At 66.1% G+C, this 14,936-nt stretch overlaps 1 protein-coding gene across 1 annotated transcript in view; it reads left to right on the top strand.

The window, feature by feature from the left end:
* CHD3 (chromodomain helicase DNA binding protein 3) overlaps nucleotides 1-14,936 on the top strand; it is an 87,025-nt gene that overhangs the window by 48,030 nt on the left and 24,059 nt on the right. The window contains 6 exon segments of the mRNA XM_059872614.1: nucleotides 303-427; nucleotides 2,595-2,826; nucleotides 4,101-4,267; nucleotides 7,284-7,461; nucleotides 9,283-9,348; nucleotides 11,273-11,358. Coding sequence (XP_059728597.1) covers nucleotides 303-427; nucleotides 2,595-2,826; nucleotides 4,101-4,267; nucleotides 7,284-7,461; nucleotides 9,283-9,348; nucleotides 11,273-11,358 — 854 coding nt within the window.

Here is a 14,936-nt window from a genome sequence, read left to right on the forward strand (position 1 = left end):
GGTGTTTTGGGTCCGTCACTGACGCCGGGGGCGCAGCAGTGGGGGGGTTTGAGGGGGGGTTTGAGGGGTGTTTTTGGGGTGAATTTGGGGTGTTTTGGGTCCGTCACTGACGCCGAGGGTGCAGCAGTGGGGGGCTTTTAGGGGTGTTTTTGGGGTGAATTTGGGGTGTTTTGGGTCCATCACTGACGCCGGGGGGGCAGCGCCGAGGGCGCAGCAGTGGGGGGGTTTGAGGGGGGGTTTTAGGGGTGTTTTTGGGGTGAATTTGGGGTGTTTTGGGTCCGTCACTGACGCCGGGGGGGCAGCGCCGGGGGCGCAGCAGTTCTGTTTCCTGCTGTCGACGCGGGCCGGGGGCCTCGGCATCAACCTGGCAACAGCCGACACCGTGGTCATCTTCGACTCGGACTGGAACCCCCACAACGACATCCAGGTGGGCACCTGGGCACTGTCACCTGGCCAGTGCCATCCCCAGCACCGGGCACCTGGGCACTGTCACCTGGCCAGTGCCATCCCCAGCACCGGGCACCTGGGCACTGTCACCTGGCCAGTGCCATCCCCAGCACCGGGCACCTGGGCGCTGTCACCTGGCCAGTGCCATCCCCCCAGCACCGGGCACCTGGGCGCTGTCACCTGGCCAGTGCCATCCCCCCAGCACCGGGCACCTGGGCGCTGTCACCTGGCCAGTGCCATCCCCCCAGCACCGGGCACCTGGGCGCTGTCACCTGGCCAGTGCCATCCCCGGCACCGGGCACCTGGGCGCTGTCACCTGGCCAGTGCCATCCTCGGCACCGGGCACCTGGGCGCTGTCACCTGGCTGGTGTCACACACCAGCCTCTGGCACCTGGGCACTGTCACCTGGCCAGTGCCATCCCCAGCACCGGGCACCTGGGCGCTGTCACCTGGCCAGTGCCATCCCCAGCACCGGGCACCTGGGCGCTGTCACCTGGCCAGTGCCATCCCCAGCACTGTCACCTGGGCGCTGTCACCTGGCCAGTGCCATCCCCAGCACCGGGCACCTGGGCGCTGTCACCTGGCCAGTGCCATCCCCAGCACCGGGCACCTGGGCGCTGTCACCTGGCCGGTGCCATCCCCAGCACCGGGCACCTGGGCGCTGTCACCTGGCCAGTGCCATCCCCAGCACCGGGCACCTGGGCGCTGTCACCTGGCCAGTGCCATCCCCAGCACCGGGCACCTGGGCGCTGTCACCTGGCCAGTGCCATCCCCAGCACCGGGCACCTGGGCGCTGTCACCTGGCCAGTGCCATCCCCCCAGCACCGGGCACCTGGGCGCTGTCACCTGGCCAGTGCCATCCCCCCAGCACCGGGCACCTGGGCGCTGTCACCTGGCCAGTGCCATCCCCCCAGCACCGGGCACCTGGGCGCTGTCACCTGGCCAGTGCCATCCCCGGCACCGGGCACCTGGGCGCTGTCACCTGGCTGGTGTCACACACCAGCCTCTGGCACCTGGGCACTGTCACCTGGCCAGTGCCATCCCCAGCACTGTCACCTGGGCGCTGTCACCTGGCCAGTGCCATCCCCAGCAGCGGGCACCTGGGCACTGTCACCTGGCCAGTGCCATCCCCGGCACCGGGCACCTGGGCGCTGTCACCTGGCCAGTGCCATCCCCACGATGTCCCTGATCTGTCCCCGCAATGTCCCCTGGGTCACCTGATGTGTCCCCGTCCCCACAGGCCGTCACTTGGGCTCACTGCATCGGCCAGGGTGTCCCCTCATGTCCCTGAGGTGTTCCCCATCCCTCTGACATGTCCCTGGTGTGTCCCTGGTGTGTCCCCACGCTGTCCCTGACCTGTCCCTGTCCCTCTCAGGCCTTCAGCCGGGCTCACCGCATTGGCCTGGGTGTCCCCTCATGTCCCTGGGGTGTCCCTGGTGTGTCCCTGGTGTGTCCCTGGGGTGTTCCCCATCCCATCTGACATGTCCCCACGCTGTCCCCACACTGTCCCCACGCTGTCCCTGAGCTGTCCCCTCCCTCTCAGGCCTTCAGCCGGGCTCACGGCATCCACCAGGGTGTCCCCTCATGTCCCCTCACGTCCCTGAGGTGTCCCTGGGGTGTTCCCCATCCCATCTGACATGTCCCTGGTGTGTCCCTGGTGTGTCCCTGGTGTGTCCCTGGTGTGTCCCCACGCTGTCCCTGAGCTGTCCCCTCCCTCTCAGGCCTTCAGCCGGGCTCACAGCATCCACCAGGGTGTCCCCTCATGTCCCTGAGGTGTCCCTGGTGTGTCCCCACGCTGTCCCTGAGCTGTCCCTGAGCTGTCCCCTCCCTCTCAGGCCTTCAGCCGGGCTCACCGCATCCACCAGGGTGTCCCCTCATGTCCCCTCATGTCCCCTCATGTCCCTGGGGTGTTCCCCATCCCATCTGACATGTCCCTGGTGTGTCCCTGGTGTGTCCCCACGCTGTCCCTGAGCTGTCCCCTCCCTCTCAGGCCTTCAGCCGGGCTCACCACATCGGCCAGGGTGTCCCCTCACGTCCCTGGGGTGTCCCTGAGGTGTTCCCCATCCCATCTGACGTGTCCGTGGTGTGTCCCTGGTGTGTCCCCACGCTGTCCCTGAGCTGTCCCTGAGCTGTCCCCTCCCTCTCAGGCCTTCAGCCGGGCTCACCGCATCGGCCAGGCCAACAAGGTGATGATTTACCGCTTCGTGACGCGGGCCTCGGTGGAGGAGCGGATCACGCAGGTGGCCAAGCGCAAGATGATGCTGACGCACCTGGTGGTGCGCCCGGGGCTGGGCTCCAAGGCCGGCTCCATGTCCAAGCAGGAGCTCGACGACATCCTCAAGTTCGGCACCGAGGAGCTCTTCAAGGACGAGAACGAGGGTGGGCCTGGGGAGATGGGCTGGGATCCGTGGGGTGGGGTGGGTGGGGTGGGGTGGACTGGGCCGTGCTGGGCTGGACTGGGCCATGCTGGGCTGGACTGGGCTGTGCTGGAGTGGACTGGGCTGTGTTGGGCTGGACTGGGCTGTGTTGGGTTGGACTGGGCCGTGCTGGGCTGGACTGGACCTCATTGGGCTGGACTGGGCTGTGTTGGACTGGACTGGGCTGTGTTGGGTTGGACTGGGCCATGCTGAGCTGGACTGGGCTGTGTTGGGTTGGACTGGGCCATGCTGAGCTGGACTGGGCTGTGTTGGGTTGGACTGGGCCATGCTGGGCTGGACTGGGCTGTGTTGGGTTGGACTGGGCCGTGCTGGGCTGGACTGGGCCATGCTGGACTGGACTGGGCTGTGTTGGGTTGGACTGGGCCGTGCTGGGCTGGATTGGGCCGTGCTGGGCTGGACTGGGTCATGTTGGACCTCATTGGGCTGGACTGGGCTGTGCTGGGTTGGACTGGGCCGTGCTGGGCTGGACCGGGCCGTGTTGGGTTGGACTGGGCTGTGCTGGACTGGACTGGGCTGTGTTGGGCTGGACTGGGCCGTGTTGGGCTGGACTGGGCCATGCTGGGCTGGACTGGGCCATGCTGGACTGGACTGGGCTGTGCTGGAGTGGACTGGGCCGTGCTGGGTTGGACTGGGCCGTGCTGGGCTGGACTGGGCCGAGCTGGGCTGGACTGGGCCATGCTGGACTGGACTGGGCCGTGCTGGGCTGGACTGGGCCGTGCTGGGCTGGACTGAGCCATGCTGGGCTGGACTGGGCCGTGCTGGGCTGGACTGGGCTGTGTTGGGTTGGACTGGGCTGTGCTGGACTGGACTGGGCTGTTGGGTTGGACTGGGCCGTGCTGGGCTGGACTGGACCTCATTGGGCTGGACTGGGCTGTGTTGGACTGGACTGAGCCTTTTTGGGTTGGACTGGGCCATACTGGGCTGGACTGGGCTGTGTTGGGTTGGACTGGGCCATGCTGGGCTGGACTGGGCTGTGCTGGACTGGACTGGGCTGTGTTGGGTTGGACTGGTCCATACTGGGCTGGACTGGGCTGTGCTGGAGTGGACTGGGCCGTGTTGGGCTGGACTGGGCCGTGCTGGGCTGGACTGGGCTGTGTTGGGCTGGACTGGGCCATGCTGGGCTGGACTGGGCTGTGTTGGGCTGGACTGGGCCGTGCTGGGCTGTGCTGGGCTGTCCGGCCGTGTCCCAGCGCGTGACACGGCGTGGCCACGCAGGGGACAACAAGGAGGAGGACAGCAGTGTCATCCACTACGACAACGAGGCCATCGCGCGGCTGCTGGACCGCAACCAGGACGCCACCGACGACGCCGACGTGCAGAACATGAACGAGTACCTGAGCTCCTTCAAGGTGGCCCAGTACGTCGTCAGGGAGGAGGACAAGGTGTGCTGGGGACACTGGGGACACTGGGGGGACACTGAGGGGACACTGGGGACACTGGGGGACACTGGGGACACTGGGGACACTGGGGGACACGGGCATGGCGGGACTGGGGGGCTTGGAGGGGATGGATGAGAACCTGAGCTCCTTCAAGGTGGCCCAGTACGTCGTCAGGGAGGAGGACAAGGTGTGCTGGGGACACTGGGGACACTGGGGGACACTGGGGGACACAGGCATGGCAGGGCTGGGTGGCCTGGAGGGGATGGACGAGTACCTGAGCTCCTTCAAGGTGGCCCAGTACGTCGTCAGGGAGGAGGACAAGGTGTGCTGGGGACACTGGGGACACTGGGGACACTGAGGGGACACTGAGGGGACACAGGCATGGCGGGACTGGGGGGCTTGGAGGGGATGGATGAGTAGCTGAGCTCCTTCAAGGTGGCCCAGTACGTCGTCAGGGAGGAGGACAAGGTGTGCTGGGGACACTGGGGACACTGGGGGACACTGGGGGGACACTGGGGGACACTGGGGGGACACTGGGGACACTGAGGGGACACTGGGGGACACGGGCATGGTGGTACTGGGCGGCTTGGAGGGGATGGATGAGAACCTGAGCTCCTTCAAGGTGGCCCAGTACGTCGTCAGGGAGGAGGACAAGGTGTGCTGGGGACACTGGGGACACTGGGGACACTGGGGGGACACTGGGGGACACTGGGGGACACAGGCATGGTGGTACTGGGGGGCTTGGAGGGGATGGATGAGAACCTGAGCTCCTTCAAGGTGGCCCAGTACGTCGTCAGGGAGGAGGACAAGGTGTGCTGGGGACACTGGGGACACTGGGGACACTGGGGACACTGAGGGGACACTGGGGGACACGGGCATGGTGGTACTGGAGGGTTTGGAGGGGATGGATGAGTAGCTGAGCTCCTTCAAGGTGGCCCAGTACGTCGTCAGGGAGGAGGACAAGATGTGCTGGGGACACTGGGGGACACTGGGGGGACACTGGGGACACTGAGGGGACACTGGGGACACTGGGGGGACACTGGGGGAACACTGGGGGACACAGGCATGGTGGTACTGGGGGGCTTGGAGGGGATGGATGAGTAGCTGAGCTCCTTCAAGGTGGCCCAGTACGTCGTCAGGGAGGAGGACAAGGTGTGCTGGGGACACTGGGGACACTGGGGGGACACTGAGGGGACACTGGGGACACTGGGGGGACATTGGGGGACACGAGCATGGCAGGACTGGGTGGCCTGGAGGGGATGGATGAGAACCTGAGCTCCTTCAAGGTGGCCCAGTACGTCGTCAGGGAGGAGGACAAGGTGTGCTGGGGACACTGGGGACACTGGGGGGACACTGGGGGACACTGGGGGACACTGGGGGGACACTGGGGGACACGGGCATGGTGGTACTGGGGGGCTTGGAGGGGATGGATGAGTTGCTGAGCTCCTTCAAGGTGGCCCAGTACGTCGTCAGGGAGGAGGACAAGGTGTGCTGGGGACACTGGGGACATTGGGGACACTGGGGGGACACTGGGGGGACACTGAGGGGACACGGGCATGGCGGGACTGGGGGGCCTGGAGGGGATGGATGAGAACCTGAGCTCCTTCAAGGTGGCCCAGTACGTCGTCAGGGAGGAGGACAAGGTGTGCTGGGGACACTGGGGACACTGGGGGGACACTGGGGACACTGGGGGGACATTGGGGGACACGAGCATGGCGGGACTGGGTGGCCTGGAGGGGATGGATGAGTACCTGAGCTCCTTCAAGGTGGCCCAGTACGTCGTCAGGGAGGAGGACAAGGTGTGCTGGGGACACTGGGGGACACTGGGGACACTGGGGGACACTGGGGGGACACTGGGGACACTGGGGACACTGGGGGGACACTGGGGGACACGGGCATGGCAGGGCTGGGTGGCCTGGAGGGGATGGATGAGAACCTGAGCTCCTTCAAGGTGACCCAGTACGTCGTCAGGGAGGAGGACAAGGTGTGCTGGGGACACTGGGGGACACTGAGGGGACACTGGGGGACACTGGGGACACTGGGGGGACACTGGGGGGACACTGGGGGACACGGGCATGGCGGGACTGGGGGGCCTGGAGGGGATGGATGAGAACCTGAGCTCCTTCAAGGTGGCCCAGTACGTCGTCAGGGAGGAGGACAAGGTGTGCTGGGGACACTGGGGACACTGGGGGGACACTGGGGGGACACTGGGGGGACACTGGGGGACACAGGCATGGCAGGGCTGGGGGGCCTGGAGGGGATGGATGAGTTGCTGAGCTCCTTCAAGGTGGCCCAGTACGTCGTCAGGGAGGAGGACAAGCTGTGCTGGGGACACTGGGGACACTGGGGGGACACTGAGGGGACACTGGGGACACTGGGGGGACATTGGGGGACACGAGCATGGCGGGACTGGGTGGCCTGGAGGGGATGGATGAGAACCTGAGCTCCTTCAAGGTGGCCCAGTACGTCGTCAGGGAGGAGGACAAGGTGTGCTGGGGACACTGGGGACACTGGGGGGACACTGGGGACACTGGGGGGACACTGGGGGAGACGAGCATGGCGGGACTGGGTGGCCTGGAGGGGATGGATGAGAACCTGAGCTCCTTCAAGGTGGCCCAGTACGTCGTCAGGGAGGAGGACAAGGTGTGCTGGGGACACTGGGGACACTGGGGACACTGGGGACACTGAGGGGACACGGGCATGGAGGGGATGGAGAGATGTTGGGTGGGTGAAGGACATGGGGTGTTGGAGATGGTGGAGAGGGAAGTGATGGGGACAGTGGGACAGGGACAGTGGGATGGGCAGAATGGGACTGGGGACAACGCAATGATGGAGCTGGGGACTCTGGAGATGATGGAGCTGACGGAGATGAAGATGATGATGATGATGATGATGCTGATGCTGGAGACACCAAGGGCGGGGACACCCGTGCTGGCCACGCTGTGCCCAGCGCTGACCGATGTGTCACTGACCCCGGGGTGGCCCCGGGTGGCCCCGGGTGACCCCGAGTGTCCGGCAGATCGAGGAGATCGAGCGGGAGATCATCAAGCAGGAGGAGAACGTGGACCCCGACTACTGGGAGAAGCTGCTGCGGCACCACTACGAGCAGCAGCAGGAGGACCTGGCCAGGAACCTGGGCAAGGGCAAGCGCGTGCGCAAGCAGGTCAACTACAACGACGCCGCCCAGGAGGACCAAGGTGGGCACTGGGAGGGACTGGGAGGGACTGGGACACACTGGGGTGGCACTGGGACAGACTGGGAGGGACTGGGAGGGACTGGGAGGGACTGGGATGGAACCTGGGCAAGGGCAAGTGCGTGCGCAAGCAGGGCAACTACAACGACGCCGCCCAGGAGGACCAAGGTGGGCACTGGGAGGGACTGGGAGGGACTGGGACGGACTGGGAGGGATTGGGATGGGACTGGGACGGACTGGGATGGCACTGGGACACACTGGGATGGAACCTGGGCAAGGGCAAGCGCGTGCGCAAGCAGGTCAACTACAACGACGCCGCCCAGGAGGACCAAGGTGGGCACTGGGAGGCACTGGGATGGCACTGGGAGGGACTGGGATGGGACTGGGACAGACTGGGAGGGACTGGGATGGCACTGGGAAGGACTGGGATGGCACTGAGAGGGACTGGGACGGACTGGGATGGCACTGGGAGGGACTGGGATGGAACCTGGGCAAGGGCAAGCGCGTGCGCAAGCAGGTCAACTACAACGACGCCGCCCAGGAGGACCAAGGTGGGCACTGGGATGGCACTGGGAGGGACTGGGAGGGACTGGGATGGCACTGGGAGGGACTGGGACACACTGGGGTGGCACTGGGACAGACTGGGATAGCACTGGGAGGCACTGGGGTGGAACCTGGGCAAGGGCAAGCGCGTGCGCAAGCAGGGCAACTACAACGACGCCGCCCAGGAGGACCAAGGTGGGCACTGGGACGGACTGGGATGGCACTGGGAGGGACTGGGATGGGACTGGGACAGACTGGGAGGGACTGGGACAGACTGGGATGGCACTGGGACAGACTGGGAGGCACTGGGATGGGACTGGGACACACTGGGAGGGACTGGGACACACGGGGATGGAACCTGGGCAAGGGCAAGCGCGTGCGCAAGCAGGGCAACTACAACGACGCCGCCCAGGAGGACCAAGGTGGGCACTGGGATGGGACTGGGAGGGACTGGGAGGGACTGGGATGGGACTGGGACAGACTGGGACAGACTGGGATGGACTGGGGTGGCACTGGGACACACTGGGAGGGACTGGGACACACTGGGATGGAACCTGGGCAAGGGCAAGCCGCGTGCGCAAGCAGGGCAACTACAACGACGCTGCCCAGGAGGACCAAGGTGGGCACTGGGATGGGACTGGGAGGGACTGGGAGGGACTGGGATGGGACTGGGACAGACTGGGACAGACTGGGATGGACTGGGGTAGCACTGGGACACACTGGGAGGGACTGGGATGGCACTGGGACAGACTGGCATGGGACTGGATGGGACTGGGAGGGATTGGGATGGCACTGGGAGGGACTGGGAGGGACTGGGATGGAACCTGGGCAAGGGCAAGCCGCGTGCGCAAGCAGGGCAACTACAACGACGCTGCCCAGGAGGACCAAGGTGGGCACTGGGATGGACTGGGATGGCACTGGGAGGGATTGGGAGGGACTGGGATGGACTGGGATGGGACTGGGAGGGACTGGGATGGCACTGGGAGGGACTGGGACACACTGGGGTGGCACTGGGAGGGACTGGGATGGGACTGGGAGGGACTGGGATGGCACTGGGAGGCACTGGGATGGAACCTGGGCAAGGGCAAGCGCGTGCGCAAGCAGGGCAACTACAACGACGCCGCCCAGGAGGACCAAGGTGGGCACTGGGACAGACTGGGATGGCACTGGGACAGACTGGGGTGGCACTGGGACACACGGGGGTGGCACTGGGACACACGGGGGTGGCACTGGGACACACGGGGGTGGCCCTGAGTGTCCCCAACGCTGCCGTGTCCCCCAGACAACCAGTCCGAGTACTCGGTGGGCTCCGAGGAGGAGGACGAGGACTTCGACGAGCGGCCCGAGGGTGAGAGACCCCAGTGGGGTCGGGGTGTCCCCAAGGGGGTCACAGTGTCCCCAAGGGGGTCACAGTGTCCCCAAAGGGGGGTCAGGGTGTCCCCAAAGGGGTCAGGGTGTCCCCAAGGGGTGTCAGGGTGTCCCCAAGGGGGGTCAGGGTGTCCCCAGGGGGGTCAGGGTGTCCCCAAGGAGGGGTCAGGGTGTCCCCAAGGGGGTCAGGGTGTCCCCAAAGAGGGGTCAGGGTGTCCCCAAGGGGGGTCAGGGTGTCCCCAAGGGGGTCAGGGTGTCCCCAAGGGGGTCACAGTGTCCCCAAGGGGGGGTCAGGGTGTCCCCAGGGGGGTCAGGGTGTCCCCAAAGAGGGGTCAGGGTGTCCCCAGGGGTGTCAGGGTGTCCCCAAGGAGGGGTCAGGGTGTCCCCAAGGAGGGGTCAGGGTGTCCCCAAGGGGGTCAGGGTGTCCCCAAGGGGGGTCAGCGTGTCCCCAGGGGGGTCAGGGTGTCCCCAAGGAGGGGTCAGGGTGTCCCCAAGGGGGTCAGGGTGTCCCCAAGGAGGGGTCAGGGTGTCCCCAAGGGGGGTCAGGGTGTCCCCAAGGGGGGTCAGGGTGTCCCCAAAGAGGGGTCAGGGTGTCCCCAAAGAGGGGTCAGGGTGTCCCCAAGGAGGGGTCAGGGTGTCCCCAAGGGGGGTCAGGGTGTCCCCAGCGGGGTCAGGGCGTCCCCAAAGGGGTCAGGGTGTCCCCAAGGGGGTCAGGGTGTCCCCAAGGGGGTCACAGTGTCCCCAAGGGGGTCACAGTGTCCCCAAAGGGGGGTCAGGGTGTCCCCAAAGGGGTCAGGGTGTCCCCAAGGGGGTCAGGGTGTCCCCAAGGGGGGTCAGGGTGTCCCCAGGGGGGTCAGGGTGTCCCCAAGGGGGGTCAGGGTGTCCCCAAGGGGGTCAGGGTGTCCCCAAAGAGGGGTCAGGGTGTCCCCAGGGGTGTCAGGGTGTCCCCAAGGAGGGGTCAGGGTGTCCCCAAGGAGGGGTCAGGGTGTCCCCAAGGGGGTCAGGGTGTCCCCAAGGGGGGTCAGCGTGTCCCCAGGGGGGTCAGGGTGTCCCCAAGGAGGGGTCAGGGTGTCCCCAAGGGGGTCAGGGTGTCCCCAAAGAGGGGTCAGGGTGTCCCCAAGGGGGGGTCAGGGTGTCCCCAAGGGGGTCAGGGTGTCCCCAAGGAGGGGTCAGGGTGTCCCCAAGGGGGGTCAGGGTGTCCCCAAGGGGGGTCAGGGTGTCCCCAAAGAGGGGTCAGGGTGTCCCCAAAGAGGGGTCAGGGTGTCCCCAAGGAGGGGTCAGGGTGTCCCCAGGGGGGTCAGGGTGTCCCCAGCGGGGTCAGCGTGTCCCCAGGGGGGTCAGGGTGTCCCCAAGGGGGTCAGGGTGTCCCCAAAGGGGTCAGGGTGTCCCCAGGGGGGTCAGGGTGTCCCCAAGGGGGTCAGGGTGTCCCCAAGGGGGTCACGGTGTCCCCAAGGAGGGGTCAGGGTGTCCCCAAAGGGGTCAGGGTGTCCCCAGCGGGGTAGCGGGGTCAGGGTGTCCCCAAGGGGGGGTCAGGGTGTCCCCAAGGGGGTCAGGGTGTCCCCAAAGAGGGGTCAGGGTGTCCCCAAGGAAGGGTCAGGGTGTCCCCAAGGGGGGGTCAGGGTGTCCCCAAGGGGGGTCAGGGTGTCCCCAAGGGGGTCGGGGTGTCCCCAAGGGGGGGTCAGGGTGTCCCCAAGGGGGGTCACAGTGTCCCCAGGGGGGTCAGGGTGTCCCCAAGGGGGGTCAGGGTGTCCCCAGCGGGGTCAGGGTGTCCCCAAAGGGGTCACAGTGTCCCCAAGGGTGTCAGGGTGTCCCCAAGGGGGTCAGGGTGTCCCCAGCGGGGTCAGGGTGTCCCCAAGGGGGGGTCCGGGTCCCACGGGGGGTGCTGACCCCTCCCCTCCCCCCAGGCCGGCGCCAGTCCAAGCGGCAGCTGCGGAACGAGAAGGACAAACCCCTCCCCCCACTGCTGGCCCGGGTGGGCGGCAACATCGAGGTGAGGGGACACTGGGGACACTGGGGACACCCCGGGGCCACCTGGGCCACCCACACCTGGGGCTGGGACACCTGAGTGACCCCTCAGCACCTGGGGCCCCAAATCAGAGGGTCAGGGGTCACCTGGAGCCTGCTGTCCCCCGTCTGGGGACAAGGCACGGGGGGTCTCTGGACGGCCAATGTCCCCTCGATGTCCTCAATGTCCCCAATGTCCCCAATGTGTCCCCAGGTGCTGGGGTTCAACACGAGGCAGCGCAAGGCCTTCCTCAACGCCGTCATGCGCTGGGGGGTGGTGGCAGGGTGTCCCCAATGTCCCCAATGTCCCCAATGTCCCCCTGACCCCCTGATGTCCCCGATGTCCCCAATGTCCCCAATGTCCCCGATGTCCCCAATGTCCCCAATGTCCCCCTGAACCCCCGATGTCCCCGATGTCCCCAATGTCCCCCCGATGTCCCCAATGTCCCCAATGTCCCCTGTGTCCCCCCAGGTGCTGGGGTTCAACACGAGGCAGCGCAAGGCCTTCCTCAACGCCGTCATGCGCTGGGGGGTGGTGGCAGGGTGTCCCCAATGTCCCCTGTGTCCCCTGTGTCCCCCTGACCCCCCGATGTCCCCAATGTCCCCAATGTCCCCAATGTCCCCTGTGTGTCCCCAGGTGCTGGGGTTCAACACGAGGCAGCGCAAGGCCTTCCTCAACGCCGTCATGCGCTGGGGGGTGATGGCAGGGTGTCCCCTGTCATTCGTGTCCCCAATGTCCCCTGTGTCCTCCAATGTCCCCCTGACCCCCCAATGTCCCCAATGTCCCCTGTGTGTCCCCAGGTGCTGGGGTTCAACACGAGGCAGCGCAAGGCCTTCCTCAACGCCGTCATGCACTGGGGGGTGGTGGCAAGGTGTCCCCTGTCATTCGTGTCCCCAATGTCCCCAATGTCCCCAATGTCCCCAATGTCCCCAATGTCCCCTGTGTGTCCCCCCAGGTGCTGGGGTTCAACACGAGGCAGCGCAAGGCTTTCCTCAACGCCGTCATGTGCTGGGGGGTGGTGGCAGGGTGTCCCCAATGTCCCCAATGTCCCCTGTGTCCCCCTGACCCCCCAATGTCCCCAATGTCCCCGATGTCCCCTGTGTGTCCCCAGGTGCTGGGGTTCAACACGAGGCAGCGCAAGGCCTTCCTCAACGCCGTCATGCGCTGGGGGGTGATGGCAGGGTGTCCCCTGTCATTCGTGTCCCCAATGTCCCCAATGTCCCCCTGACCCCCCGATGTCCCCGATGTCCCCAATGTCCCCAATGTGTCCCCCCAGGTGCTGGGGTTCAACACGAGGCAGCGCAAGGCCTTCCTCAACGCCGTCATGCGCTGGGGGGTGCTGGCAGGGTGTCCCCAATGTCCCCAATGTCCCCTGTGTCCCCCTGACCCCCCGATGTCCCCAATGTCCCCAATGTCCCCAATGTCCCCACTGTGTCCCCAGGTGCTGGGGTTCAACACGAGGCAGCGCAAGGCCTTCCTCAACGCCGTCATGCGCTGGGGGGTGATGGCAGGGTGTCCCCAATGTCCCCAATGTCCCCTGTGTCCCCCTGACCCCCCGATGTCCGCAATGTCCCCAATGTCCCCGATGTCCCCAGTGTGTCCCCAGGTGCTGGGGTTCAACACGAGGCAGCGCAAGGCCTTCCTCAACGCCGTCATGCGGTGGGGGATGGTGGCAGGGTGTCCCCTGTCATTCATGTCCCCAATGTCCCCTGTGTCTCCCTGACCCCCCGATGTCCCCGATGTCCCCAATGTCCCCAATGTCCCCAATGTCCCCTGTGTGTCCCCAGGTGCTGGGGTTCAACACGAGGCAGCGCAAGGCCTTCCTCAACGCCATCATGCGCTGGGGGGTGATGGCAGGGTGTCCCCAATGTCCCCTGTGTCCCCTGTGTCCCCCTGACCCCCTGATGTCCCCAATGTCCCCGATGTCCCCGATGTCCCCTGTGTCCCCCCAGGTGCTGGGGTTCAACACGAGGCAGCGCAAGGCCTTCCTCAGCGCCGTCATGTGCTGGGGGGTGGTGGCAGGGTGTCCCCTGTCATTCATGTCCCCAATGTCCCCCTGACCCCCCGATGTCCCCAATGTCCCCAATGTCCCCAATGTGTCCCCAGGTGCTGGGGTTCAACACGAGGCAGCGCAAGGCCTTCCTCAACGCCGTCATGCGCTGGGGGTGATGGCAGGGTGTCCCCTGTCATTCATGTCCCCAATGTCCCCCTGACCCCCCGATGTCCCCAATGTCCCCAATGTCCCCAATGTCCCCTGTGTGTCCCCAGGTGCTGGGGTTCAACACGAGGCAGCGCAAGGCCTTCCTCAGCGCCGTCATGCGCTGGGGGGTGGTGGCAGGGTGTCCCCAATGTCCCCAATGTCCCCTGTGTCCCCCTGACCCCCCAATGTCCCCAATGTCCCCAATGTCCCCGATGTCCCCTGTGTGTCCCCAGGTGCTGGGGTTCAACACGAGGCAGCGCAAGGCCTTCCTCAGCGCCATCATGCGCTGGGGGGTGATGGCAGGGTGTCCCCAATGTCCCCAATGTCCCCCTGACCCCCCGATGTCCCCAATGTCCCCTGTGTCCCCCTGATGTCCCCAATGTCCCCAATGTCCCCAATGTCCCCAATATGTCCCCAGGTGCTGGGGTTCAACACGAGGCAGCGCAAGGCCTTCCTCAACGCCGTCATGCGCTGGGGGGTGATGGCAGGGTGTCCCCTGTCATTCATGTCCCCAATGTCCCCTGTGTCCCCCTGACCCCCCGATGTCCCCGATGTCCCCTGTGTGTCCCCAATGTCCCCTGTGTGTCCCCAGGTGCTGGGGTTCAACACGAGGCAGCGCAAGGCCTTCCTCAACGCCGTCATGCGCTGGGGGGTGGTGGCAGGGTGTCCCCAATGTCCCCCTGACCCCCTGATGTCCCCAATGTCCCCAATGTCCCCGATGTCCCCAATGTCCCCAATGTCCCCTGTGTGTCCCCAGGTGCTGGGGTTCAACACGAGGCAGCGCAAGGCCTTCCTCAACGCCGTCATGCGCTGGGGGGTGGTGGCAGGGTGTCCCCAATGTCCCCAATGTCCCCTGTGTCCCCCTGATGTCCCCAATGTCCCCAATGTCCCCAATGTCCCCAATATGTCCCCAGGTGCTGGGGTTCAACACGAGGCAGCGCAAGGCCTTCCTCAACGCCGTCATGCGCTGGGGGGTGATGGCAGGGTGTCCCCTGTCATTCATGTCCCCAATGTCCCCAATGTCCCCCTGACCCCCCGATGTCCCCAATGTCCCCTGTGTGTCCCCAATGTCCCCTGTGTGTCCCCAGGTGCTGGGGTTCAACACGAGGCAGCGCAAGGCCTTCCTCAACGCCGTCATGCGCTGGGGGGTGGTGGCAGGGTGTCCCCAATGTCCCCCTGACCCCCTGATGTCCCCAATGTCCCCAATGTCCCCGATGTCCCCAATGTCCCCAATGTCCTCTGTGTGTCCCCAGGTGCTGGGGTTCAACACGAGGCAGCGCAAGGCCTTCCTCAACGCCGTCATGCGCTGGGGGGCGGTGGCAGGGTGTCCCCAATGTCCCCAATGTCCCCTGTGTCCCCCTGA

This window comes from Haemorhous mexicanus, chromosome 37, assembly GCF_027477595.1.
Source record: "Haemorhous mexicanus isolate bHaeMex1 chromosome 37, bHaeMex1.pri, whole genome shotgun sequence".
NCBI lineage: Eukaryota > Metazoa > Chordata > Aves > Passeriformes > Fringillidae > Haemorhous > Haemorhous mexicanus.